Raw genomic sequence first — 27973 nt, 5'->3', positions numbered from 1 at the left:
TAACACAAATTTGTGTTGGAGATTGATGAGTTTGGGCCATCGCCAGAGCTATTGAATAATTTTTCCACACAACCCAGAAGCCTAGTTCATCGGAGGAGGCCACCCGAAGAGAAGACGATAAGTATGGTGGGGGACCCAAGACGGCTTAGAGGTCACAACGCCACTGCCACTTTCTGTATCGCCTCTCGAGACCGCCCCGGCCTCATCGCCACTGCCGGCGAGGTTCTCACTCTCTCTCTCTCTCTCTCTCTATATATATGTGTATGTGTGTGTGTGTGTGTGTATTCATATATATATCTATATCTCTAAGTTTATGTTCTGTCTTGCATATACGATTCCAGTGACGACTCCATACGGGGTCAAATTTTGGGGTTTTAAGGAAGGATGCAAAGAAAAGTGAGGGACTTTTAAGAGCTCTCCAATACTCTCCTTTTTTCTACCAAAATAAAAAAAATCTGAGTAACTTTACTAAGATAATATCAATTGGTTTTCACCTCTGCCTGAACTCTTCTGATCGTAGACCACCCTCAACGCGCGTCAGGGAGGAGCCTAAGGTCGTTTCCTGTAGTTCTCTCTTTCCTGGCTTGCTAAAGGCCATCCCTAGAGGTACCACACTAACAACATCATCCCGAGCCTGACACAGATCCTTACCTCTCTATCCACAACCCACTCATCATTTCGAAAGCTTATTTATTTACTTGAGGCATAAGCATGGCACTATTTCCAGCCGTTACCTATTTTTTTTAGAATTTTGTTCAAAAGCTTCATTTGGGCATGTCTTCTCCAATGTTATACCTCTTTTTTATTTATTTATACAAATCGTGTTTTTTGTGTTTTCCTCCAAAATATGGATCAAAATCGCATATTTGTAAATAATAAGAAGTGAAAGAGGTGTTTCTATAAATGTGTATGGATTTGGATCTCCCATATTTTTAGCGTTTTTCCCAAATTTTGGGTTTGGATAGAACTAAGAAAAACAGAGATGCTACCATACGATTTTGTTTGCCTACCCTTTTTTCACCTGAACAAGGGTGACATTTTCTCAACACATCTTTGCACTTTCTTATTATTTATAAATGTGCCATTTTGGCCCAAATAAATGTGCCATTTTGGCCCAAATTGTGGAGGGAAGCATAAAAAACAATAGATTTTGGTTTAGCATTGGAGAAGGCTAACCTAAATGGAGCTTTGACCCAAAATTTTACCCAAATTTGGATTGAAAAATGGGTCAGGACTGGCATTTGCATGTTTGGGTGAAATTATGAAAGTGATGTGCGTAAAGGCAAATGATATAGAGTAAATAAATGTGAGTTATTTTTTTGTACTACAGTTGCATAAGCTGAGGTCAAAGTTATACGAGATTGTTCTTGGATTACGTTTGTTTACCAGCTAATGTGCTCATTCAAAATTTTTGATGCAATGTCCCATATGAAATAAACCACTTTGGTGTGAAACAAAGCGTGAAGGAAGTATGGGGCGCAAATTATTACCAACTAAAAAGGCGGGTCGGGGCTCAAATGTGATTATTATTGAGAAAGGTCTTTGTTAAAGTATGATATCTATCGTTTAATGTCTGTTGAATGATACTACTATACTCTCCATTCACTTACCAATAAAAAAGGACCATACCTCGAATTATCAATTGACCCCAAATGTCAAATAACGTGATTTTTTCCCATTAAAGTATTTGTGTCAAAGTAACCAATACTACACTCTCCACTCATATGAAAAGACTAGCATACATATCCGATTTATTAGTGCTGCTAGTGTATGAATTTGTTCATATACACCACACACACCTATTCCGTAAAATTTACATCATGTTTAGAAATATATATGCTTCCTTGATTGCTGTATTGCAGTGGATGTTGTTATTAGGGTTGCTAAACAAACCAAACAGCTTGAGCTCGGCTCGAGTTTGGCTTGACTTTTGGCTTGTTCAAACAAAGTACAAGCGCTCAATCACTTTTTGTTGCTTGTTTCAAAATTCAAGCCAAGCTTTTTAGCATATGGGTGTTTGGCTTGATAGGCTTGTGAATAGGGGGCATTCTGTAAATATTACAAAGGTAGGGGCAAATCAATAAATATATCCAATATTTTTAGGATATTTCTATTGAGAAGTCTAAAATTACTTTTCTAGGTTGGGAAGTTACAGTGAATAGCTTTTCTACCCCAACTTTTGTCACTTTTGGAATGTCGCGAGATTAAGCTATAGCTCGAAATTTCACAAGTTAAAGCACAAGCTTGAAAGCTCGAGATTGACTTGCATATTTCACGAGCCAAACCAAGCTTATAACGATCACAAAACTGCAAATGTGAGCCAAGTTTGAACAATCAGTCTTCAAAGATTCTCAAGCTCGAGCCAAGCTTGAACATGTGTAAAAAGGAATTGAGCCAAGGCCTGAGCAATACTGTGTTTGGCTTGATTAGCACCCCTAGTTGTTATCCTTAGACACTCCCCCTTTGACAATGGGTTAATATTGTTAAGTTTGAAGATTCTCACTGAAAATTGGTTATTAATGACTCAATTGATTTCGCTTGGTTATGGAGTTTTATTTATTCAACGGAAATCAGGATGGATGTGTGTGCTGGTTCGATATGCGGTGTAAAGACGTGTTATTTGTCATGCTTGTGGGGGAGGATCCCATCTCATCATTATGTTTCAAGCCAGGTGATTTTGTATGTTATGGTTAATTTCTTTGTTTCAAATATTAATCTGTACAAAATCTTCCATACCATCAGGCACAGAGGTTTGCTGAATATGAGACCCATTTTCCTACATTTGGCTGCATTACTTGAGTACTTGACAATGGGCTGTTGAGGCAAAATGTAACACTATATCTACAAAGGTGGTCAGGATATAATTTACTAGACAAAAAGCACCACATGTACAATAATGACATCAACCAAACAAGAGAAATGATAGTAGCGATTATTCTGCGTTATATTCCCTCCGGCCTCCCCTATTGGTTACACAATTCCCCACCAATCCAAGGATGGTCTCTTTTACCGGTGACTTGTCTGACTGTTAGTAATTTATTTTAATCAACGGGTATCTGTAATCTTAACGTGGGGAGATTAATAAGTATTTAATATCATGGAGCTCGTAATATAATTGAGATAAGGACGGGAGTGCAATTATAATTCTGTAGTGGGGTGAATTATAATTAGTGAAATAAGAAATAGAATCCTGGTGGGATTAAGTTTTCTTATTTACACTGGGAGCCCAGACTTATTACTCCTTAGGTCCCTATCGTAGCCCTATATATACACGTTATGCTCTCTAGGTCAAATGTATGTTTTTCTATTATTCAGTAAATAGAGGCAGGCTTAAAGAGAGCAAACAGATCACGAAAGAGTCCACACTTGGTTCGTGTTCTAGACATGCAGGGAATACGATAGAAGATCGTAAGGTACGGTCGAGCAGTATTCGTGGTTTATAGCAAGACGTGCTATAACAAGTTCAACCAGCGTTCGTGTCGCAGGGAGTTCAGATAGAACCCTAATTCCACTTTATAGGGTTTTACAATTTTTGTTGTCTAATCTGTACGCGTCATTACTGGGTATTGGGGATTCAGTTTCCCAACAGTGGTATCAGAGCCAGGTTGTAATCACGCTTATGGATTAAACAGGCCATGTTGTCCGTAGGTTATAGAGGGTAGAACGTAGAACTGTGCTAACCCTTGTTTTTGCAGCGTTCTTACCCAACTATTATGGTCACATGATTTTTATTGGTTTTATGTGATTGGATCCCACGATAATTTTTTCGTGGTTATTGTTATTTATTGGGTACCACGATTATTTTTTGTGGTTGTAATAATTAACGTAGCATGTGTTATTTATTGGGTGCCACGATTATTTTCCGTGGTTGTAATAATTAACGTAGCATGTGAACTCCAATGGAGGCATAAGATCGATATTTGTATGTTTCTTCGATTGTAATAGCATTCGACGGTTATTCGGAGATCGAAGATGGTAGATACAAAAGATTCAAGTTATTTGGCGCGCAACAGTTTTTTTCCAGATTCGTAGAGTCTGATTGCAGGGCTATTTTGACCCAGTAAACATTGGAATCAGAAAATCTGTTCTTCACAAAAGTTGTAGATAATTGAATTTCGAATCCAACACAATTTGAATCACTTCAATTGGAGGTCAGATGAAGAAGATACGGCCAAAATACTGAAGGCTGTGCAGTTTACGCTGGAATATGTTAAATCCGAAATTTCTTGCCTAAGCACGGTTGGATTTTGGTTTTCTTGATTGATTCAAACTATCTAAGTCTTCTACACAAGTATAGCCGAAGGATTTCAAGTTTGGAAGGACTCTTATTGCTTAAGGATTTCAAGTTTGGAAGGATTCCTTGTTGCTCAAGGATTGCATCTTTGACCATAATAGTTGGGATGCATATTTTATTATGTTTCCTAATTTATGTTTATGCATGTTTCTATGATTGTTTGCATATGTGATAGTTTACCATATTGGGACAACATGGTAATATATGGCTTTTGACCTAGATCACGTTTTTTGCAAACTTAAAAATTTTGATAACCCTCACAAATTTTTTTTTAAATAACTAAGTGGGAGAGGGAGTTTATTTTTATAAATCCCACGGTCTCCATTACTAGTATGTAGATGATGTAATTAATTTTGTGTGATGGTTTTAGAACCTTCCCCCCCATCGGGCAAAATTAATTATGGCCTCATCGGTACAGACTTCCTTAATGGATAGGTCTATGATGATTGTTGTATGAATTACTACACTATCTGAGGTAATTCATAACGGAGCAATGGGTCATGGGGCTAGGTAATGGTATACAATTAGCTGTAAATAATAGTATCCTCACCATCTTAGTCACTATTATTATTTATAGGACCGAAGTTATATTGGCTATTTAATTTTGCTTGGCACGGTATAGTGTCTAGATAGTAAAATTAAAAGGTTGTGCCTATCTACACGAATGATAAAGAGTAGAGACTTCTCATCGAGGCATGCTCTTCACGGTGTGTAGGGTTGCCAATGTTTTTCTTTTAACATGTGGCAGAGGGAACCGATATTAAAATGAAATTCAAAATTTTTATTGCCCTTCATAATTGATTGTTATGTTATTTGATTCTCAAATTCAAAAATGGGCTCTTTCAATCCACTTGCTATTATTCTCAAAGAAAATAAACTTACTGGACCAAACTATGTTGACTGGAAAAGAAACTTGAATATTGTGTTAACTGCTAAGGGCCACAAATATGTGCTATCTACGGCGTGCCCTCCTATACCTGAAGAAAATGCCACAGAACAGGAAGCAAAGCCTTATAAAGATTGGGTTAAGGCTGATGAGATGGCGCGGTGTTATATTTTGGCTTCTATGTCGAATATATTGCAACATCAGCATCAAGCTATGGAAACTGCTTCTGATATGATGCTGAACCTCAAAGAAATGTTTGGGGATCAGAATCGGGCAGCAAGGCTAGTTGCTATGAAAGAATTGGTGAGCATCACCCATGTTGAAGGGACCCCGATTAGGGATCATGTTCTAAAGATGATAGCTCTTCTTAATGAACTAGAGATCCTTGGAGCTGAAATTGATGGGTAAACCCAGATCGATTTCGTTCTTAACTCACTGCAGTCTGAGAGTTTTAAGCAGTTTTGCCTGACTTATTCTATGAACAAAATGCATTTATCTTTGGCGGAACTTCTTAAGGAACTCCAAGCAGCTGAGGGTCTTTTGGTTGGGAAGAAATCACCATCAGTGCTAGTGGCAGAGAAGGCTTCTACTTCTAAGTCGAAAGGCAAGAAGAAGCAGAATAAGTCTCAGAAAAAGGTTGTGGAGGCAGTTCATGCGCCTCAAGGTGGAGTGAAAAAGCCTATGGGCAAGTGTTTTCACTGCAAGCAGAAAGGACACTGGAAGAAGGAATGTCCGATTTTTCTCAATAAAGTGAACAAACAAGGTAAATCTTTTTCACTAGTTGTTGAATCATGTTTAGCGGTGTTATCTACCAGTACCTGGTGTGTAGATACGGGAGCCACTAATCATGTTTGCAATTCATTGCAGGGGTTCCAGGAAACCAGAAGACTCAGTGATGGGGAGATTTATTTACATATGGGAAATGCTACGAGAGTGGCAGCAGTTGCAGTAGGAAATGTTTTTTTAAATTTTAGTAGTAATAGGAGTTTAATTTTGAGAGATTGTCTTTATGTTCCTACTGTTAGAAGAAACTTGGTTTCAGTTTCTAAGTTAATAAAGGATGGATATTTGATTTATTTTAGTGACTCTGTGGTTATTAAGTTAAATAAACGTTTTATCTGTTCTGGTTCATTGGTGGATGATCTCTACATTATAAATCCTATATTTCCTATAGTGCAACTGCATGAATTGAATAACACTAATAATTTGCCATGTAAGAGAAATGAGCCTTCGAAATTGAACCAAACGTATCTTTGGCACTTACGTCTTGGTCATATTAATCTGATTAGGATTTCTAGACTGGTTAGAGATGGACCTTTAGGTTTATTAGAAGTTAAGGAACTTTCAGTCTGTGAATCCTGTTTGGAAGGTAAGATGACCAAAAGGCCTTTTTCAGCAAAAGGATATAGAGCCAAAGAGCCGTTGGAATTGGTTCACTCTGATTTGTGTGGGCCTATGAATGTCCAAGCTAGAGGTGGTTTTGAGTACTTTGTCACTTTTATTGACGATTACTCAAGGTATGGATACATTTATTTGATGCGCTGTAGGTCCGAATGCTTTGAGAAATTCAGGGAGTATAGGGCGGAAACGGAAAAGCGTTTGGGTAAATGTCTCAAGGCACTACGATCTGATCGTGGTGGTGAATACCTCTTGGGAGAGTTTAGGGACTACTTGTCAGCTGAAGGGATTACATCCCAGTTGTCAGCTCCAGGTATGCCACAACAAAATGGTGTAGCAGAGAGAAGGAATAGGACTCTTATGGATATGGTAAGATCAATGATGAGTTATTCAGATTTACCAATTTCGTTTTGGGGACATGCACTAAAAACAACAGCGTATATTCTTAACTTGGTACCATCTAAGTCAGTACCATCTACACCCACAGAACTATGGACTGGGTGCAAACCTAGTCTCCAGCATGTTCGGGTTTGGGGTAGTCCAGCACATGTGCTGAATGGGAACGCAGATAAATTGGAATCGAGGACAGAAGTTTGCTTGTTTGTGGGGTACCCTAGAGGAACGAGAGGTGGACTGTTTTATAGTCCTGCGGATAAGAAGGTCATTGTTTGCACTAATGCCCAGTTCTTAGAAGAGGATTATGTGATAGACCACAAACCCAGAAGTAAAATTGTTCTAGAAGAATTGAGAGGAGAGAGACCGGCACAAACTTCTTTACCACCAATAGTGCAGGAGGAAATGCCACAAGAGATATTTGTAGAGGCACCTATTGACACATCGGTACCTCGTCGTAGTGTGAGGGTTACTGTTCCACCCAATCGGTATACGTTGTTGGGAGAGTCTTTTGAAATGATCCCTGATGATCAACATGCTGAACCCTGTAACTACAATGAGGCACTTTAAGATAAAGATGTGGAACTTTGGCAAAAGGCTATGAAATCAGAGACGGAGTCTATGTACTCTAATCGGGTATGGGATCTTGTAGAACCACCTGAAGGGATTAAACCCATTGGATGCAAGTGGATCTATAAGAAGAAAAGAGGGGCGGATGGGAAGGTGCATACCTTCAAAGCGAGGCTTGTTGTGAAAGGGTATACTCAGAAAGAAGGGATCGACTATGAGGAAACCTTTTCGCCAGTAGCCATGCTTAAGTCCATTCGGATTCTCTTATCCATTGCGGCTCATCTTGATTACGAGATTTGGTAAATGGATGTAAAGACCGCGTTCCTTAATGGAAATTTGGATGAGTGTATCTATATGGTGCAACCAGATGGATTCATAGCAAAAGGTCAGAAGCACATGTTGTGCCAGCTTAAAAAGTCTATTTATGGGCTTAAACAGGCATCTAGATCTTGGAACATTCGTTTTGATCAAGCAATCAAGTCTTTTGGTTTTGATCAATGTCCGGATGAGTCATGTGTGTACAAGAAGCACAACAGAAAAGTTGTAGTGTTTCTAGTACTATATGTCGATGATATCCTGCTCATCGGAAATGATGTGGGAGTGTTATCTTCAGTGAAAGTGTGGTTATCCGGCCAATTCAAAATGAAGGACTTGGGAGAAGCTGGTCACATCCTAGGGATTAAGCTTATACGAGATCGCAAGAATAGGATGTTGGGCTTATCACAAGCTACTTATATCGATGTCATTCTAGCCCGTTTTAGCATGCAAGATTCCAAGAAAGGGTTCCTCCCTTTTAGACATGGAATCAATCTATCCAAGGATCAGTGTCCTAAAACACCTGAAGAGATGGAGAAAATGAAGGCAGTTCCTTATGCCTCGGCAGTAGGAAGCCTTATGTATGCTATGTTGTGTACTAGACTTGATATTTGCTTTGCCGTTGGCATGGTTAGCAGATTTCAGTCTAATCCAGGGCAAGAACATTGGACTGCAGTAAAACACATACTCAAGTATCTGAAAAGAACTAGAGATCATATGTTGGTGTTCCAGTCAGATAGTCTGGTACCTCATGGGTACACAGACTCAGACTTCATGTCAGATAGGGATTCCAGAAAGTCTACCTCAGGATATGTGTTTACCTTGGGAGGTGGAGCTATAAGTTGGAGGAGTATCAAACAATCTTGCATTGCTGATTCTACCATGGAGGCAGAGTATGTGGCAGCTTCTGAAGCAGCCAAGGAGGCTGTTTGGCTTAGAAACTTTTTGTTGGATCTGGAAGTGGTCCCTTCAGTGCAATCAGCCATTACACTCTATTGTGACAATAGCGGTGCAGTTGCTAATTCGAAGGAGCCAAGGACTCACAAGAAGGGCAAACACATTGAGCGTAAGTATCATCTTATTCGAGAGATCATACAGAGAGGTAATGTTGCTGTGACCAAGATTGCATCAGCGAATAACCTGGCAGATCCTTTTACGAAGAGCTTACCAGCTAAGACTTTTGATAGTCACGTAGAGGGAATGGGAGTGAGATGCATGGCAGTATGGTTTTGAGTCTTAGTGGGAGTTTGTTAGGAGATTATGTAAAAGTTATGTTTTTATATGATGGATTAATATTTAATTATTAATCAGTTTTATCCATTTTTGATGAGAATCTTTTATGGGCAATATTTGCATGATATTTTTGTATGTTGTGCATGTGTGTCTTTTATTCTACATAGTAAATAATCCAGTGTGTAGAGTACGGCTTACACACAGAAGATTGGATCATCGGTTCTTGTGGAATATAAGTTATGGTTCACAGTCTTAGATGGAATTTGACACACCATCGGTAGGACTGTAGCACAATATTTTAGTAGGTTTTTCTTGACTACAGGGAATGGTATTAATTCCAACTCATTGTGCTAGTATACTTTGTGTGTATTGAACGGGACCGTATTGAGGTAATTGTCTTTATACTAACTTTATAAGACAATTGGAATCTCATGGTTATTATGAATGCTTATGCTCTTAATCCAAAGATAATTATTAGAAGTATATATTTAGTGTTGTTGACTTTGATTCATTAAAGAGTGAGATCTTTATACGGTCAATAGTCTCAGTGAGTTGGGTAGCAACATTATGTATATGACAACTATTAATTATTAATGGAATCCACGTCCCGATAGGGATTGATGATACCCCTTGAGTAAGCTTATAAGTTTCAATTATGTCAAACCCTGCAGGTGGATATTTGTATCCGACATATCGAATAAGTTAAGCGGATAGTCTCAAATTAAGATGTTGATTAAGTGGGAGATTGTGAGTAATTTATTTTAATCAATGGGTATCTGTATTCTTAACGTGGGGAGATTAATAAGTATTTAATATCATGGAGCTCGTAATATAATTGAGATAAGGACGGGAGTGCAATTATAATTCTGTAGTGGGGTGAATTATAATTAGTGAAATAAGAAATAGAATCCTGGTGGGATTAAGTTTTCTTATTTACACTGGGAGCCCAGACTTATTACTCCTTAGGTCCCTATCGTAGCCCTATATATACACGTTATGCTCTCTAGGTCAAATGTATGTTTTTCTATTATTCAGTAAATAGAGGCAGGCTTAAAGAGAGCAAACAGATCACGAAAGAGTCCACACTTGGTTCGTGTTCTAGACGTGCAGGGAATACGATAGAAGATCGTAAGGTACGGTCGAGCAGTATTCGTGGTTTATTGCAAGACGTGCTATAACAAGTTCAACCAGCGTTCGTGTCGCAGGGAGTTCAGGTAGAACCCTAATTCCGCTTTATAGGGTTTTACAATTTTTGTTGTCTAATCTGTACGCGTCATTACTGGGTATTGGGGATTCAGTTTCCCAACACTAACAACCTACCAGCCAGAAGATATACAAGTATCTAAGCTTGGGAGCCTCTACAATTTTGGTTAATTTTAGTAATTGATGTAAACTGCAAATTTTCTTGTAAGTAGAAGGAAATATTATGTTCATATTAAGTACTTGAGTTAATACGAGGTAATAATTTAGCAGTATCTTATGACGGCTTTCTATTTTCTTTGTCCTTGCTTCTTTTTTTCCTTTTAGAACTCGTACGGTTTAGAGGTTATATCGTAGTTATTCTCAAAAAAAGAAAAGAAAGAGGCTCTATCTTAGTTGGGAGTGGGCTTCATTCTCGACGGGAGCGAGGCACTTAAGACATTCTAACTTGGCAGCAATAGCAAGGTGTGGGGCGGATTTGCCCCCTCGATAGTGGATCCTGCAACTAAGAACCAAAGGCTGCCTCTACTTTCTGACCTAAGAACTCACACCTATAGTGTTCTTCTAGTTTATCTGTCTCGTTATTATAGAGCTCATTGTGCGTTACAGGGATGTGAACTGTTCTATAAGGCTCACGATGTTATCTTTTTGCACTCGGGAGATGATATGATTATCCTTACTTAAAGATACCTTTGCAAGTTACCAATGCAATCATTGCCAAACTCTGTTCATTCTGCACTCTCAAGTCCCAAGTGTCTGTCTGACTCTGAATGTTTCTTTCTTCCTCTTGTTCTCTATTTTCTATGGGAATTTGGTAGAGTTTTGACTTTGAACCATATAATTTGGACATGTACGCCTGTAATAGTTAGGTGAAAATAATGTCCTGATAATGGAGAGTGGTTTACATACTTTTTGTGTACACAAACATGGTGCGAACTCAAGTTCCAAGTTGGGCTGATGTTTTATATTTATGTTCCAAAAAAGAAAGAAAAAAAGAAAGAAGGTACTCTCTCTCTCTCTCTCTCTCTCTGGACAAGGGTGAAGTAAAGCAATTTTTGAGGTGTACACTTTGCCTATTGCATAGGCCCTTCCATTTGAAGTGATATATCTGTCAGATATGTTTGTACTTTCAAATTGTGATAGATTCGGGGATGCTTTGATTTTATTTGTGAGAAACGATTGTTGCTTGACACAGGAAATGAAGACATCATTTATGTTTCATCAGGAACTGAAGTCAAGGCGTTTGATGTACATTCGGTAATTATTCATGTTTAACATCTCTAATATATCACCACGCACTTAGCTTGAATGTTTTAGTGTGGTAGAATACATCAGGCATTATTAGTCTGTTATTTTCCTTCAGTTGATGTGTTTGTGTGTGTGTGTGTATATATATATATATATATATATATATATATATATATATATATATATATATATATATATATATATATATATATATATATCGGGGCGGTTCCGGGGACATTAAAAAAATCCTTAAAAAAAACCCCCCAAGTTCCCGATCGAATTTTGATGATCCGAGCCGCTCAATATAATCAGAACGTGATTTTAAGGTGCCCGGGAGAAATTAGCAAAAAAAATGACCGGGAAAGACTTCATCCGAACAGTTATTTATTGAACTTTATTGAACGGTTCAATAAAAAACTGTTCAAATCAAGCCCTTCCCGGTTAGTTTTTTTGCTAGTTTCTCGCGGGCACCCTTAAAATCACGTTCTAAACACATTGAGCGGCTCGGATCATCAAAATTTGATCGAAAACTATGAGATTAAGATTTGAAGGGTTTTTTTAAGTGTCCTTGGAACCGCCCCGTATATATATATATATAACCGTAATAGCCTGGGTGGGCATTCTGCCTACTCAGCTAAATTAAAGGAGGTGTGCATCTATATAATAAAACACAAGGGTGTGGGCCTCCACACAAGACAAGTTGATCCAAAGGTTGAAATTGATTTGATCCAATGGTCGATGTGTGCTCTCCAACTCTCTTAAGAAAGTATCCACACTCTTACAAATATATTACACAAGGGTGTGGGCCTCCACACAAGACAAGTTGATCCAAAGGTTGAAATTGATTTGATCCAATGGTCGATGTGTGCTCTCCAACTCTCTTAAGAAAGTATCCACACTCTTACAAATATATTACAAAAATGCCATCAAGTTGAGACGCTATCAAGATTCAAAGGGTAATTCCAATTTCAATTGGGATGGGTAGTGCCGTAGGCACGGGCCAGCACTAGTATATATATATATAATAGCCTTGGGGGGGGGGGGGGGGGGGCATTCTGCCTACTCAGCTAAATTAAAGGAGGTGTGCCCTAACTGTTTGGCTATTCTATGTAGTTCATTTAAATCATACATACAAAAAGCATGAGAAACTCCATACCTCTCTTTCCTTATTTCGCCCCCATGGTGCCACATGGGCCCCGGGGACATTTTAAGGGGATCTTATCAACTTGTTCCGACCCTACCTCACACGGCACAGCCATCAATTCTGTTGGTACTTCATTTTAATCTGCATTTGGTATATCTGTTAAATGATTACAAGAGTGAAACAAATTAGATTGTTGAGATGTGCAAAATTGTGTGGAAACCTGTAGTGATAACTTTCAAATTTGGTGAAACCCAAGAGCTGAAGTTCCAAAAGGAGAATTGGATTTTTTTTTTTTGGAGTTTTGACTGCGGAAGACATGAAAAGAGAAAATCGAAGGAAATCACTGAAGTGATCATTTTTACCCTTATTATTTTATTTAAGGAGAGTTCAGTTGCCCAAAGTGTAACATAGACAATAATATGGTGGTTCATTTATTTGTAAATTAGGTGGGGTTTTTTGTGCACTTAAACCTGTACCTTCAAAGTTCTTAGTTCTACAATTTTTCCCGTTGACTGTTCTGTTAATTTGGTTGATCTAAAGTTGTTTCTTTTCTGTTAGCAGCTAACGGATATGGAGTACTCTTTTCTCTTTCAACACGTTAAACCAAAAACCCAAACATTCGTAGTTTTTCCCTTTTGTCTTCCAAGGTTTTTCTTGAGAGCTTTCAATATTTTCTTTTTTATCAATTTGATATCAAAGAGTTCATTAATTACTCATTTCTCCGTACACCACTCCTTTCATTCTGGTTGTTTTGATTTGGAAGCAAAACTATTGCTCAATGATGAAAGTGGAAACCCAAACAATTAACCCTTCGATTATCTTTTCATTCTGGTTGTAATCGAGAAGATATCCATTAGATTCAGTTTGCGCTACAATTGGGAACCACGATCTTGTTGATATGAGCACTACATGTTCCTCAATCCAAATTCCTTCTCCCTTCCCTCCTCCCTCCTTTACATCAGTGCCATCTTGTTTTTGTTGTGCTTATATGAGATAGCTCTGTGGGACAATTCAGTCATTGTTAGTGTTTTTTTGCCACCCAGTTTGTATTGATTGCACTGCCTTTTCTTTCCGTGTCGGTTACTTCCCCAGACAACCCTTTGTTTTTTTGTTTCATGCAAGTTGTAACATTGAAATGAGTCTATTGTGGTTACTACTGTCTTATGTGATAAATGTCAATCTTGAAGGCTGCCTCATGGAAGTGGTTAGAGAGTCACAACTATAATAAAGAGGAGATAAATCAGGTGAATTTTTATGTGGTTTGTTATTGTGAAATATGTTCATAGCAATGTTTTGTTTTGGTTTGCTTCACTCTGTTATTGTTGATTAACTTAACTTAGCTTTGCTTTACTTTAGTCGTATACAAGTTGACATGATGCAGGAGTATCTTACTTACCACTTGTGGTACTTATTGGTCTCTCTCTTTATATGACTATTTGAATGCGCTGTAGTGAACATAGAGCTATCAACACTAATATGTAAATCTTTCAGACACAACCCACCCCCTGTGAGAAGAGGTGTGTATGGAGTTGTAGTCGTATCTTTTTCTTAAGTTCGTTAGTCCAATTAGGAATTATGAGGAGTTGCCAAATTTAGTTATAGACCTCATGTCTCTTTGACTCACTACTGGTGTCTTTGGCTGCACTGTCTCCTATCTATTACCATTGTTAGCTCAAGATCTCGTAAAAGCTGTCAATATTTCCAGAACAAGTTACTGCTTTCTTTTTGTTCACGTGTTGCTTTTTGCCTTTTGCTTTTTGTGTTAAAGTAAGTATAAAATTTCTTGCCATTGCTCCACACACAACCATTTTTACATGCCAATTCATATGGGGGAAAACAACCATGTTTACATGCCAATTCATATGGAGGAAATGGTAGGCTTATGTATAACTACAAAGAAAGATGATGTTATTTGAAATTTGTGTATTTGCAGATTGCATGCAACTCTAGGTCATGTTTTCTTGCTGCTGCAGATGATGGTGGCGATGTGAAGGTATGATCACTGAATAAAGCAATTTCTATGACGCAAGATTTTACATATGAGGGAATCAGTGAAATTGAGACTGACTAAGCAAGAGCAGAAGACCAGAGCAGGGGCGGCTCCCCTACTAACCCAGAGGGGTTCAAAAAATGCACTAATTTTTTTAAAAATATAAATTAAGTTTTCCTCAATGTTGTTGGTTGGCGCTGAGTTACTTGTGCAAGGTTAACTTATAAAAGTCCAACTAAACTTGGACACAAAATATTATAGCCCAACAATACAAAATAAGCCCAGCCCAAATAAGTTTGACTGTTTGAGAACTTAAAACTTAAAGCGGTGCAAAAATACACAAAAGTAACAGGTGGAGTACTATTCTTCGTTCACGTGAGTAACAAATATCTTTTTTTCCCCTTATTTTTACAAAAATACATCTAAATCTTTGATCCGATCATATAACATAAGCATGGGTGGCTTTACTAGTGTTTGAGGGGGTTCAAGCAAACCCATTGGGTTAAAAAAAATACACTAAAATTTTGTATTTCTTAATATAATTTGATTTTTCTTTGTTATTGTTGCACTGGGTCATTCGTGCATAGCCAGTGTAAGTGAAAATCTTCTTAAATCTGTGAGTAAATAGATAGTATATTACAAAAAAACAACTTATCAGGCTCAATTTATCTTTAATAAAATAAAATTTTGTATTGAAGATAGAGTTTGCATTGCAAAAAATTTCTGCTCGATTTTGTCACTGCTGAACTGAAATCCTCGAGCCACCGCTTGATCAGAGAGTCCTAACTTCTCTGTTTTTGTGTCGGTAGAAACCCTGATGACGAACAAGAAAGAGGGAGAAGGGGACAAAGGCACACACAAGGGTCAAAACCAATCAACAACTTTTTCACTCATCAATTCTACGCTTACTGGACCAAAAAGACTTAATTGTACACATCAGGCCCATGGGCTTTATTAGAGGCTTCCAAAGCGGAGAACTCCGGTCCAACCAATCAACAGCTACGCTATCAATTCTCCTCCGCTGAACTCGACTCCGGCGAGTTAGGTGCAGGACCAAGGATACCATCTGAAGGAGGGATCGGCCTAATCAGCGAGGATGTTGTCTTCAACTTGATGGTGTGTGAATAGGTGGTACCAGTAAGGGTGTATTTTGTGTTATTGTCAATGAAAGAATAAGTATTTGCATGCCCCAATGCTCAACATCGCGATCCCAAATCCATGTGTGGCCCAAAAGAATATGACAAAGCTTAATTAGGAAGAACATCACACATTGTTGTTTCCTTGAGCTTGCCAATAGTGAATGTCACGGGACATTGCTTGTCAACCTTAAGCTTCGTGTTGGTGATCCATGCTTACATGACAAGGCTCGGGATGCGGATCAACTGGTCAGCCCAATTTCTTCACGGCTTCTTGTTAGAAAAGCTCAGCCCATAAAGTCTCCTTAAAACCCAGGTAATAAGGAGAGGGAAGCTAGGACCTTATAACCAGCATAGAGGGAGCTTGTCCTAGTGATGTGGGACACAATCCAACACACCCCTTGGCCCACAAATCGTGGCAACCGGGACAACGGTTCACCAACGAAAGGCCCAACCTGGCTCTGATACCATGTTAGAAAAGTTCAGCCCATAAAGTCTCCTTAAAACCCAGGTATTAAGGAGAGGGAAGCTAGGGCCTTATAACCAGTATAGAGGGGGCTTGTCCAGGTGATGTGGGACACAATCCAACACTTCCTTCGATACGGCATTCGTACAACTCCCGGTATCAAATCACTAATGAGCACACTTGGTCATTACACTTTACCCTTGTATGAAAATCTGTCCACGTTGCAACTTCTCAAGATTTGGATTATCTCCCTTAGTAGCAAGTAGAGGACGGATAATTCTAATCACATCATTATCGGATTCCTTATCGAAGTCGGGATGAAGAGGCTCAACAATTTGGTGATTAAACTTTAGTTTCTCTGATTTTTGTTCCTTTACATTGTCCTCGCTTTCAATCACAACAATAGACTTAAACAGTCAAATTCTGTTTGGGAGAAGGGCAGTCTTTAGCATGATGTCCAAAACCATGACAATTAAAACAATTGGACTTAGTATTACCTCCGTATAGAGTCGGAGAAGAGAAGGAGAATAAGTAGCACGGGGAGGACGCTTTGGGAACTTGTTACGGATAGGATCCACAAAAGTTCTTTCACCCTTGTAAGAAATTCCACCGAAGGCCATACTGGAGCCTTCTTATTTTCCTCTTCTTCCATTTGAAGGGCTACTTGGACTGCATCTGCCATGTTGTACAATCTACTAGCAGCCAATCCACAAGAGATTTGTGGATTCAATCCCTGATGATACATTGAGATCATCACATCTTCATTCCATGGAAACTTTGATCTAGTCTCCAAACTATAGAACAATCTAGTGTACTCTTCCACAGACTTGCTTCACTGTGTCAACTGAGTAAACTGCAAGTGAGACACTTGCGCTGCTTGTAACTCGGTGGTACGAAGTAACGGGTCATTGTCCTCCCATGCACGCATACCAATATAGTATTCCCTTTGAAATTTAGTCCACCAAATTCTTGTTGTACCCTTTTACTTGGCTTTGGAAAAAAGTAAGGTGGCATTCCAGTTTTGCCCCTTAAAAATATGTACTTATTTGCGACTTTCAAGCTTAAAAATAATAGGCTTACTGAAATAAAAAAATATGCAATATGGATCTTAATTGATATATTTCGATGAGATCTATCAAACCCTGCAAAAAAAATTAAAAAATTATTTTTGTAAGCCCATTATTTTTAAGTTTGAAAAATAAGTCCTTATTTGAGAAAGTGGAACAGGGCCTAATTTTCTTTCATCTGTCATTTGGTACCAATGAAAGAAACTCTCTATGCTATGCACCTAATCAAAAAATACCTCCGGATTGTGGTCCCCATTAAAGTCTGCAACTTCTAGCTTTGCTCCTCGGTCAACGTCAAACAATCGTTGATTTTCTACCGTGCATTGTTGGCCACGTCCCCGAATTTGTAGAGGAGGAACATTGGAAGACCCACTAGCTTGAGCTTTATCTTTTAAGGTACTTTTTGTTGGAGTTTGTCCTACATTGGTTAATTATCTCCTCCAAAACGAGTATATGAGCCTGGGCGGCCTCTTCTCTCCTTGCCAATTGGTTTGGAGTTGAATACTTTAACATGGTATCAAAGTTAGGGTATAAAGCTAGGGTTTCGGAGAATTATTGTTCCCCCTTATTTGTACCATAAGTGCATCATTGTTTATTGTGATCCAAGTGTAATAGATCGTTTGTTATCTCTCCACGTGCTAGTCGGGGGATCTCACGTGCGGGAAAGTGTTGGAGTTTGTCCTACATTGGTTAATTATCTCTTCCAAAACTAGTATATGAGCCGGGCGGCCTCTCAACTCCTTGCCAATTGGTTTGGAGTTTGATGCTTTAACACTTTCCAAACCCATGGCTACTAATTATTTCAAAAGAGCTTTTATTTGTGCAACATCTTCATTCAATACTTGTTGTGCCTTATTAATCTCTTCCACTGATTTCTTCAAACCTTCTTGTTCTTGATGTAGACCATCAAATTTTGAGTTCAACTCAGCATTAGTAACCATGGTTATGGCCGGAGAAAATGATTGTTTTTTTTTTGGGGGGGAGGGGGTACTCTTCTACGCGTAGTTTATTCAAAATCAGAACCATGGCAGCAGCAGTAGCAGGCTGTTCACATCAGTTTTGTGGAGCAGAAGAGGGTTAAGAATGTGGGACTTTAAGGGTTAATGTAAGGGATAGAATTTTAGGAAGGAAAACCTTGGATTCGGGGCTGTTTTGATGGCTATTTAGGAAAGTTGTCAATCCCGTACCGGCTAGCATACCGTTTTTCCCACTGGAATGGTACGTACCGTTACCGGTCTTTTTTTTGCTATTAGGGTTTTTTTTAGTGTTTTAAATTAGTTGATATTATTTATGTAAGGGATAGGATTTTAGGAAGGAAAACCTTGGATTCGGGGCTGTTTTGATGGCTATTTAGCAAAGTTGTCAATCCCGTACCAGCTAGCATGCTGTTTGTTTTCCCTACTGGAATGGTACGTACCGGTATCGGTCTGTATCTCGATACCTTTCCGGATTTACCGCAATTAATATTTTAAATTAAATTCAATATATAATATCAACCGATTTAAAACAGTAAAAAAAACCCTACTAGCAAAAAAAAGAAAGCTTTGCAACTGAGGCTTGAAGTAGACTTTCTGCTTTGCTCAAGAAACCAGACCTTTAATCTTCAAAGGATTCAATTGATTTTTGATCGTTAGGATAGGAGAAAAGCCGCAAAACAACAGAAAATCATATATAAGCCCATAGCCCATAAATTTTGTCACGGAAAAAAATATAAATGAACTGTAAATCTGTACCGAACGGAACGTTGAGCTTGCCACTCGTACGTTCTATCCAAACCAATCGGCCAGTGGAGGCGACACCGATGGCCGCCTATAGGCAGGAACCCTTGATCGGTCATTTCCATATCAAAAATAATTAATAAAACAGAATAATTACTACTACCTAAAAGATAGCGGTAAGTATTCCGAGTTTTGTCCTCAGGGATTACGAAGGCTAAATTGTAGTTGTTCTAATTAATTTCTAACTTAATTCAGAAAAGGATTTGATTGTTGGATTTCGAAAATATTGAAAGCTAAATTAAATTAAAGCAATTAAGAAATAACGAAAGTTGATGAGAGAAAAGATCTAGGGTTTCGAATCCACTCGACCCGTTGTAACAATTTATGTACGATGATAAAAGGTCTATTATTCGAATCAATCCAAGTATCGTTAGGGTTCGCGGGCCCTCACGGTATCGCCAAAAGATTTCTATGAATCATCAAATAGCATGAGGTATCGCCGCCTAGCACGAACCGTCTTACTAGTACGATCTGTCTCTATGGCACGGATCGTCTAATAGCATGGCGCGTCTTACGGAGCATAACCCATCTTACTCAGCTATCACAAAATAATAAAGAACTGTTGTATGAACGTGCATGAAAATCTAGAAAACCATACACAAGATTTGATAAAGAAAATTAATGCCGCAAATAAATCTCAAGTCATACAACCATGATTCGAATAATAAAAACACTAAATCGAAACATAAAAGTCGTTACTCAGAGTTCGAGCTTCATCTATACCCTAGAAACGAGTTTAGCCGGACATCGGAGAGGAGAACATCGGACTGATTTTTCTGTTGACTGCCGTACTGTTCTCTTTTTTTTCCGAATGCGTGTGAGTCTGCGCAGCTCTCTTTTTTCTCTGTAATGCGTAATAATTCCCTCGCCCTCTGTTCTCGTTTTCTTCCAGTGATACGTGCGTCAAAAAGTACCCCCCGGTTAAGTAAGTGGCCTCTCTTTTATAAGCTGCTGTAGCCGACTTCCCTTTATTTTTTCCTCCTGTATGCGTGGCCTCCCAATTAACCCTATTCATTCTCGCAGAGCTGTGGGCCATTCCTTCTGCCGAGAATGGCCAGGCCTCCTTTTACGTGGTCCAAGTATAAATTAAAGAGACCAACAACACAATTAACTCTTGGGCCCATCAAGACATGTGCATTTGTAATGGTTTCAGCCAATTTCAATTCTAAGAGCACATGTCTCACAGACCACACTTATCTCGGCCAACAAACTGCCATGGTTTGTCACTTGACTTTGTTAGTCCGGTTTTATTCCATTAAACTTCCAAATACCTACAATACAAAAATAAAGTATAAAACTCCAAGTAATAATATAAATGGACTTACTCAGGATAAATTAGGAGGCGCGTATGTGAACATTTACGCGCTTATCAACCCTCACCCTTCCCATGTAATCCATAGGCCGATCTTAAACATAGGGGACTGAATAAAATGTCCAAAACAGGCTGGTATTATCTGGTACATCCGGTATTGCCCAGAACAAGCTGGTATTTCAAGCGGTACAGAACGGAATTGACAATTTTGTTGTTTAGTGCACTGTGAATAGTATTTGAGAATAGTAACTTGTACGCATAAGGGGAAAGGAGGGGGGGCTTGTACGCATAAGGGGGGGGGGGGGGGGGGGGGGGGGGGGGGGGGGGAAGATATAGATATACCAATTGATGAGACATGAAAGAGGGAGAAGGGGAGAGTGGCACACACAAGGGGCAAAACCCTAATTCTCAAATTCTTGTCAAAGTCTTAATGATTACAGCGTTGAACATGTATCTTATCTATAGCCTCGTAACCCTAATGGAAATAAAAGGAAACATTTGCCCTAATAGAAATAAAAGGAAAAATGAAAATAACCTACTTAAAATGCCTCCTATTACTAATTACTCACTCCGTCTCAAATTGTTGTGCCTATTTCTTTCTTGGGACCACTCAAAAAATTGTCATCTATAATGTTTTTTATGATTTCAAAATCTTTAATTGAGATCTATCAAACAATATTCGTATTGGATATAAAAAATATTGTTAATTAAAAGATACAGACAATTTTTTGATACGTCAGAAAAGGAAACAAACACCAATTTGGGATGGAGGGAGTATTAAATAGTAAAATTACCAAAGACACTTACAGGACCAAAAAGGCTTAATTCTATGCATTGGGCCCATGGGCTTTACTTGAGGCTTCCAAAGTGGAGAACCCTGCTCCAGTCAATCAACTGCTATGCCATCAAACCCTATCTTTACATAGTGATATTATTATTTACAGAAAATTTGAAAGTTACAGGTTAGCAACCCCCCTGAATGCCAGCCCCTGAATGTTTGTTGATTGACTCAAGAGGGTACTTTTTTAGGTCCAATAATGCTAAGTAGATATTTATGTAAAATTTAAACACTATTTATTATTTTCTATAACGCGCTGCGCCATACACCCGAATACAAAGATGACATAGAAGCTGTGAGGAAGAGATAATCAGAGAATCGAGAATGTCCAACCAGAGCAGAAGACTAGTAGTCCGGACTTCTCTATCTTTTTATTAGTAGAAATTGATATCAAAATCTATACATTCATCGGAAAATTGTAAATGTGTGTACATGCATCTCTCTCTCTCCCCCCAGGCCCCAATGCATGGAACTCCGAAGCTTTTGTGAGACGTCAATTGGCAGAATTGCATAGGAACCCTGCACACCAATGGCCAAAGAGCCCAACCCAAATTGGGTGTCTTTGGGCCCGAAACTGTTCCACTCATGTAATAGAGATAGGGGTGGGTTCTTTATCGAGTGAGTTTTTTGTTGGCCTTTTATATGGAATGGCTAGTGAAATGCTGGAAGTAATCCGTCTTCCAATTTGCTTTTCCTCTTAGCTGATGGTATACCATGCTCTTGGTTTTTCCACTTTTTAGTGTGAAGAGTAAGGGCAACAGTGAGAAGGGAGTATCTTAGAAAAGGAGTCCAGGATATGACGCAGTGATCTTTTTCAATGCTGACCCTTAGTAAACTTCATGCCTCTATTAAGTACATGCTTAGAGCAACCACACCGGTTGCTTTTTTTGAGAAATTTGTTGCCATTTCTCCAAAATGGCAAAAGAAATGGCAAGTATCACCCCACACCCACAAACTCAAAAGTTTCTCACATATGGCAAATGCCATTTTATTTGCCAAATTTGAGAAAATATATGGCAAAGTTGTCATTTTTGATTGAGAAACAGATAAAAATGAGAATGACAAAATAGCATACAAGGGTGTACCACCCTTGCCCCTTTTTTGGTAAAATGACACTTCATTGGCTAGAAAATGAGAATGGCAAGGGTAAAATGGCAAACACCGGTGTGGATGCTCTTAGAACATGTGGAGGAAATAACCAAACGGGGATAGCTCAGTTGCAAGGACTCATGCATTTCACTAAGAGCTCAGGAGTTCGAATCGCTCCACATGTGCCTGGATGTTATTCCCCTCATATTTGTTGGGTTTATTCTCTCCTTAATGGGGCTGTTAGTTGGGTTGGGCTTGTAGTGATTGTGGACTTGTTTCCAGTTTGATGTAATTATGATATTTGTATTCTTTTACCGCTTGTAATAAAATAAAATAAAATAAAATAAAAATAAAAATAAAAAACAGAAAAGAAAAGAGAACATTTGGAAGAAATTATTTGCCAAAGGTGATGAAAGGAAAGGAAACAAAAACAACTTGCGCAATGGTCTCCGGAAAAAGATAGTTTGCATGGAGAAGAGACTTTCTCAAATTTGAACGAAATGAATCAAGTGGAAGGAACACATAAAATGAAGAGTAGTTTGGGACTATAAATTGCTTGTGTACTTTGAAACCAAAATTCATATTAATAGACTTTGCGGTTAATCTTCTCAAATGAAAATTCCCCTGCATTCTATACAGTAGACAATTTCTTCTCCATCTTTGGCACCTTTTAACTTGGTCCGTATATCCTACATCTGTTTATTTTCAGATCTATATTGGCTAATTTGTTGTTTTCCTGTCCACAGGCTTTATAATTTCTGATCCATATTGGCTATTCTCTTCCCTTCTCCTTGTCCCTCTCTCATCATTAGCTACGCATTATGTTTAGAAAATCTGTTTCCATCAGTTACTGAGCAGTGCATCTGTGGCAGATCGTTGATATTCGCCAGCAATGCCTCTATAAAACACTAAGAGCTGGCCATACAAGTGTATCCTTTTACATTTATTCAAACCGTTCACGTTGTTACCCTTCAATGGGTCTCGTTCGTCTGAAGAAGTGTAGTATTGTAGTGTTGTAAACGGACTTCTCTCATGATATACTTCCCGCTGAGAGGTTGAGGTTGTATTTATGTAATCTGTTCTTTCTCTTTCACCTTCGGTTTGGTGGTTGGCGAAATTCTTGATCTCTTTCAAGTATCTTAAGCCTTTTCTCCTTGACTGAATTCTTTAGATATGTACTTGTGTACAATTCCTTCCCTGGAGGCCTTGGGAAGGTATTTATTGCTTATCTATGCAACTCTCTCTCTCTCTCTCTCTCTCTCTCTCTCTCTCTCTCTCTCTCTCTCTCTCTCGTGTGTGCTTGTGGGTATGCCCACTTGCACTGCCTTTCCATGTACTCACATTTCAACAGGTTACGCAGCCTTCCACTTGAAGAAGAAGAGACAGACTGATCTCTCTGCCTTCTGATATTACATGATGTTTGTGTTAGAACAATGCTACCAGACCAGATATGGTCATTATGCTATGCATAATGCAACCTTGAATGTGGTTGGCCAAGTAATCTGATGTGGACTTATAGTGTTAAGATCATATGCCAATGCAAATGTCATTGAAAGCATGCCTCGGTTAACCAAAGCTGTTGGAAATAACAAACATTGTTTCACCTTACTGAACCACCTTTCTTATCAGAAAGAGAAAAAAAATGGTCTGCCTTACTGAACCACATTTCTGAGTTCTGGGACTGACAAGTGACAACCTGTTGGAAATATCAATAAAGGAATCAGAGTCCACAGAGAGCTGTATAACAGTTTTTTAACTCACGATTCTGGCTGATCAAAAATTTTCAATTGGTGTTACGATATAAATGAAGTGGTAAAACCGATCTTCATAAAACGTGATAAACATTTGAGAGTTATGGTGTGGTAAACTTCTTCCTTTCTATGACACATTATTATCACTATTTTCATGTGCAAGATCATGTTGCAAACTATCCGGATTGTTAAGGAACTGTAATTAATTACATAATTTTGTTACGTGCAAGGTAGGTCATAATTGCAATTGTAAATACTTCGGGAATCTTAAAATATGCACCTGAAACTTTATTTTATGCCTTACCACTTAACAACTTCTATACGGTTTTGTATTCCAGTGATCACCGGTGGTCTTGATTCAAAGCTTGTGATGTGGGATTTCTCCAAAGGACGCCCACGCAAAATTGTTGACTTCAGTATGTGTCCTGTTCCATTCTCTCCTCGTCTAATCTCTGTTTCTCTCTATGAAATATCTAAAAGTAGACTTAGGACGAGTTAGGTTTGAAATGCTTGCATTGATTATCTATATGATGGTTGTGCTCAGTGCCGGTCCCGGCATTTGGGTTGCCCAAACCTGACCTTAAGTTTGGTTGCCCACTAACAACTATCACGTCATAAAAAATAAAAAAACAGACAATAAACAAAAATAAGGTTACATTGTACTTTTAGCTTGAATTACATTAAAAAATCAAAATCAAAATCAAAATGCAACCTTGATCATATTGATTTAGGATTAACATGATCCGATTCAAAGAAAACAACTTCTCCTCGCATTTTTTGAAGTAAATTCTTCAATTAAATCATTGTACTTTAACTTATCAAAGTACTGTGACATGGTAGTTATAAGGTAAATTTTTATGTCAACTTCAATTTCGAAAAGCTCCTCTCCGCCGCCGAAGCAACCATGACCGGTATAGTCAACAAAATTCAATAAACCAGCCATACCATTTGAAAACCACCATCTTTCCAATAAGACCTTATAACTTCTCTCAACCATATTGTTTTCAAATGTCTAAGTTCTTGAAAATAACTCTCTCTCACATGTTTTTTGTATTCCAAGAAACTTTCTATTTTTTTTTGGATGGAAACTATACATACCCCTAATTTTTTTCTTTGTTGCATTTATTATTATTTTTATATTTACGGATTTTTTTTGTCTTTTGATTGCCCCATGCCGAGGGTTGTCCAAGCCCGCCATCTTGCTGGGCTTACCCCTTGGCCGGGCCTGGTTGTGCTTCCGGTTCTTGCTAGAAGTTGCTTGTTTAATAGTAATATACAGTTGAGAATTAGTTGGCAGTATCCCTTGGCACTCATTTGTTCTGTGTGCGATTCTGTTAATTATTCAGAAATGGAAACTAAATCCTGTGGTTATTTATCGGAGCAGGCAATAGTGCTTTCGTTTGAACTTCAAACCTGACCACCGACCTGATTATTATAATCATAATACTTCCAACGTACTTGGCATATAGAAGAGAGGCTCTCCATACATGCGGGCCTCGTTTATGACGTAATAAGTGAAGGTACCCCTCTGTAGTGACTTGAGCATTCAGATAAGTTGGCAGCTATGTAGCAAAGATATGGATAAGGCCATTGTAGGTGACATGGATATGGGAAATGGCAATTCTAAAAAATGGAGACACGGACACAGTTCCTAAACTGTAGCCACTAAATATTTCGTTATGACTCCTATCGAATGCATTTTCGACCGATAATGTATGCCTATACACATACACATGTTTGATATTACACTTCTGGCCCAACACTTTTAAAGTTTCGAATATTTTACCCCAGAAAAGCTATCAAAATTTATAAAATCACCTTGCCGTGTCTGCATGTGTCCCCGGCGTGTCCCAGCATAAGGAAAATATAAAAATTTAATGAACATAATATTAAAATATAATGGACATGCTACACATGGCATGTCTCATACTTGTCCCGGAGTGTTTGAGACAGCTATGGCGACCTCTAGAAGTGATAGTGCTTCATAGGTTTGTCGTTTGTAATTTAACAAAACAAATAGGACCTGATGTGGTTTTGAAGTTTGGTTGGGTCGATTTTTTTTTTTATCGGAAGTTTGGTTGGACTGATTGTTGCTTTCATGCAGGTGTTCCTGACGCAGATGGTGGATGTAGCGCAGGACAAAGCTTGAATCCTGCTTTTGTCCATGCATTAGCCGTTCCTGAGGTTGATATGGTAGACAAAGTAGGAAAGGTATGCGTTGTAGCCAGGGGTGATGGTGTTGTTGAGGTGATCGATATTGAATCAGAACTTGCTTCTAGTAAGTCAAAAAATTCCTTAAAGCCCCATAAGGGCGCTCAATCAAAAGCAAAAGACAATGCTTCATCTGTTCAGACTGAAACTCAAGATCAGAATTGGAGAAAAAAGTTGTGTTTGGATAACTCTTTGGGAGGGCACACTGCGTCTGCATCATGCGTGTAAGTACTTATTAGACTTTTACTCTCCGACAAATGGAATTTGATTAGTCACAAATACTATATTATTTAATCAGGGCATTTTCAATGTTTGGGGAGAAAGGAAAACACATAGTGTCTGGTGGAAATGATAAATCAGTGAAGGTTTGGGATTGGTGTAGATATTTTGATGATGGCCAAACCAGCAGCAATCCTGATCTGATGCATTTGAACATCAATTTGAGCAAAAAAGTGAGTTTTCCACAGTCTATTATCCTCATTTACTGTTTAAGCTTCTGATCACTGACCTCATAACCTGGTCAGGTCAATTGGCTCTGCACCACGCCAGCTGATTCTGAAAACCTTATTGTCTGTGACACATCCAAAGTGGTGAAGGTTTATACTGTTGCTTAGCTCACTTCGCGGTTGTCGATCTGGTTTACTCGTATCCTAAAGCAAGGCCTATTCTGTGGCTTCTAGGAAATTATTTTGGTTGTAAGTCTGACATTCTATCCACAAAATGTGCATTTATTTCTGTGTTTTTCCAGCTGTGTTTGGATCATTAGATTTATGGAAGGGAAAAAACGAAGTAAACAATTTAGCTTTTCTAGGTCAAATATCCCTATCTTTTCTCTTGCATTTTTTGATTCCCTCGTTGAATCCCTTCTCCATTCCATGATCCAAACATTGCCTCTCTTTGAAACTCTCTAAGAACTGCACAGTTGGGATAACTGTCTTGAGAAGCGCAATTGTGGAACCTTTGTTTCAGGCACAAGTGAAGAACAAGGAGATGGGAAAGACATGGAGCTTCACTGAAGATCATGAATTTTTGTATTGGGAAGTTTACCAGCAAACATATATTTGTTTTTCTTTGCACGGAGGCCAGAAAGTTTTACTTGAATTGCATAATTGCCACGGGTGTATTTATATCTTCTTCCCATTAAATCAATCTTAAAATGGCACCGGTAGTTGTGTGTCTAATAAATTAGACCGTCAGCATACGGGAAGGTAAGATTGTGAATTGGATGTTGGATAATTATTTCTTTTTAGCTGAAAGATCATCCCAACAAAAACAGATTAAAAGTAAAATACAACAAAAAAACAGAAAGGTTGTTCCTGGCCATCCACTGGGGTTGGGTGGACAATCGCAATTGGATTTGCTTTTTGTCGCAAGACGCCTTCATCGTCCATGTTGGAGAGCTTATAAACCCGTTGCCCAAGTTGATTGGAGTTAAGAGCCAAAATTTAGATCTAGGTCTCTATAGTCCAAATATAATGGGGGGAGTGAGAGATTTCTCTCTAACGATAGAGTCTCAATCATTTCACAACCATAGAGGTAGGAAGAGAGAAGAAAATGGGAGGGGAGAGCTGGTGGAGCTGTCGGGGGAAGGGTAGAGAAGAAGGGGGAAGCAGCTGATGGGGAAGGGGGCTCTCTCTTGCTAGCTTAGAGAGGC

At 38.6% G+C, this 27973-nt stretch overlaps 1 protein-coding gene across 3 annotated transcripts; it reads left to right on the top strand.

The window, feature by feature from the left end:
* On the top strand, positions 1-27151 carry LOC131315833 (uncharacterized). 3 transcript variants are annotated; one of them, XM_058345037.1, is made up of 11 exons: positions 1-222; positions 2575-2671; positions 11485-11546; positions 13869-13925; positions 14615-14674; positions 23230-23286; positions 23529-23571; positions 24447-24524; positions 26213-26543; positions 26618-26771; positions 26844-27151. In XM_058345037.1, exons 1-11 carry the CDS (start codon positions 124-126, stop codon positions 26931-26933), a joined length of 1128 nt encoding a protein of 375 aa, XP_058201020.1. In that variant the 5' UTR covers positions 1-123; the 3' UTR covers positions 26934-27151. The 3 variants fall into 3 exon arrangements, with proteins under 3 accessions (XP_058201020.1, XP_058201023.1, XP_058201022.1); XM_058345040.1 differs by lacking the exon at positions 26618-26771 and having other exon boundaries at positions 44-222; XM_058345039.1 differs by lacking the exon at positions 13869-13925 and having other exon boundaries at positions 46-222.
* Positions 27152-27973: the final 822 nt, after the last annotated feature.

Source organism: Rhododendron vialii, chromosome 2a, assembly GCF_030253575.1.
Source record: "Rhododendron vialii isolate Sample 1 chromosome 2a, ASM3025357v1".
NCBI classification, from domain to species: Eukaryota; Viridiplantae; Streptophyta; class Magnoliopsida; order Ericales; family Ericaceae; genus Rhododendron; species Rhododendron vialii.
Note: the sequence above shows the minus strand (reverse complement) of the source record. Positions and strands in the feature narration are given on the sequence as shown.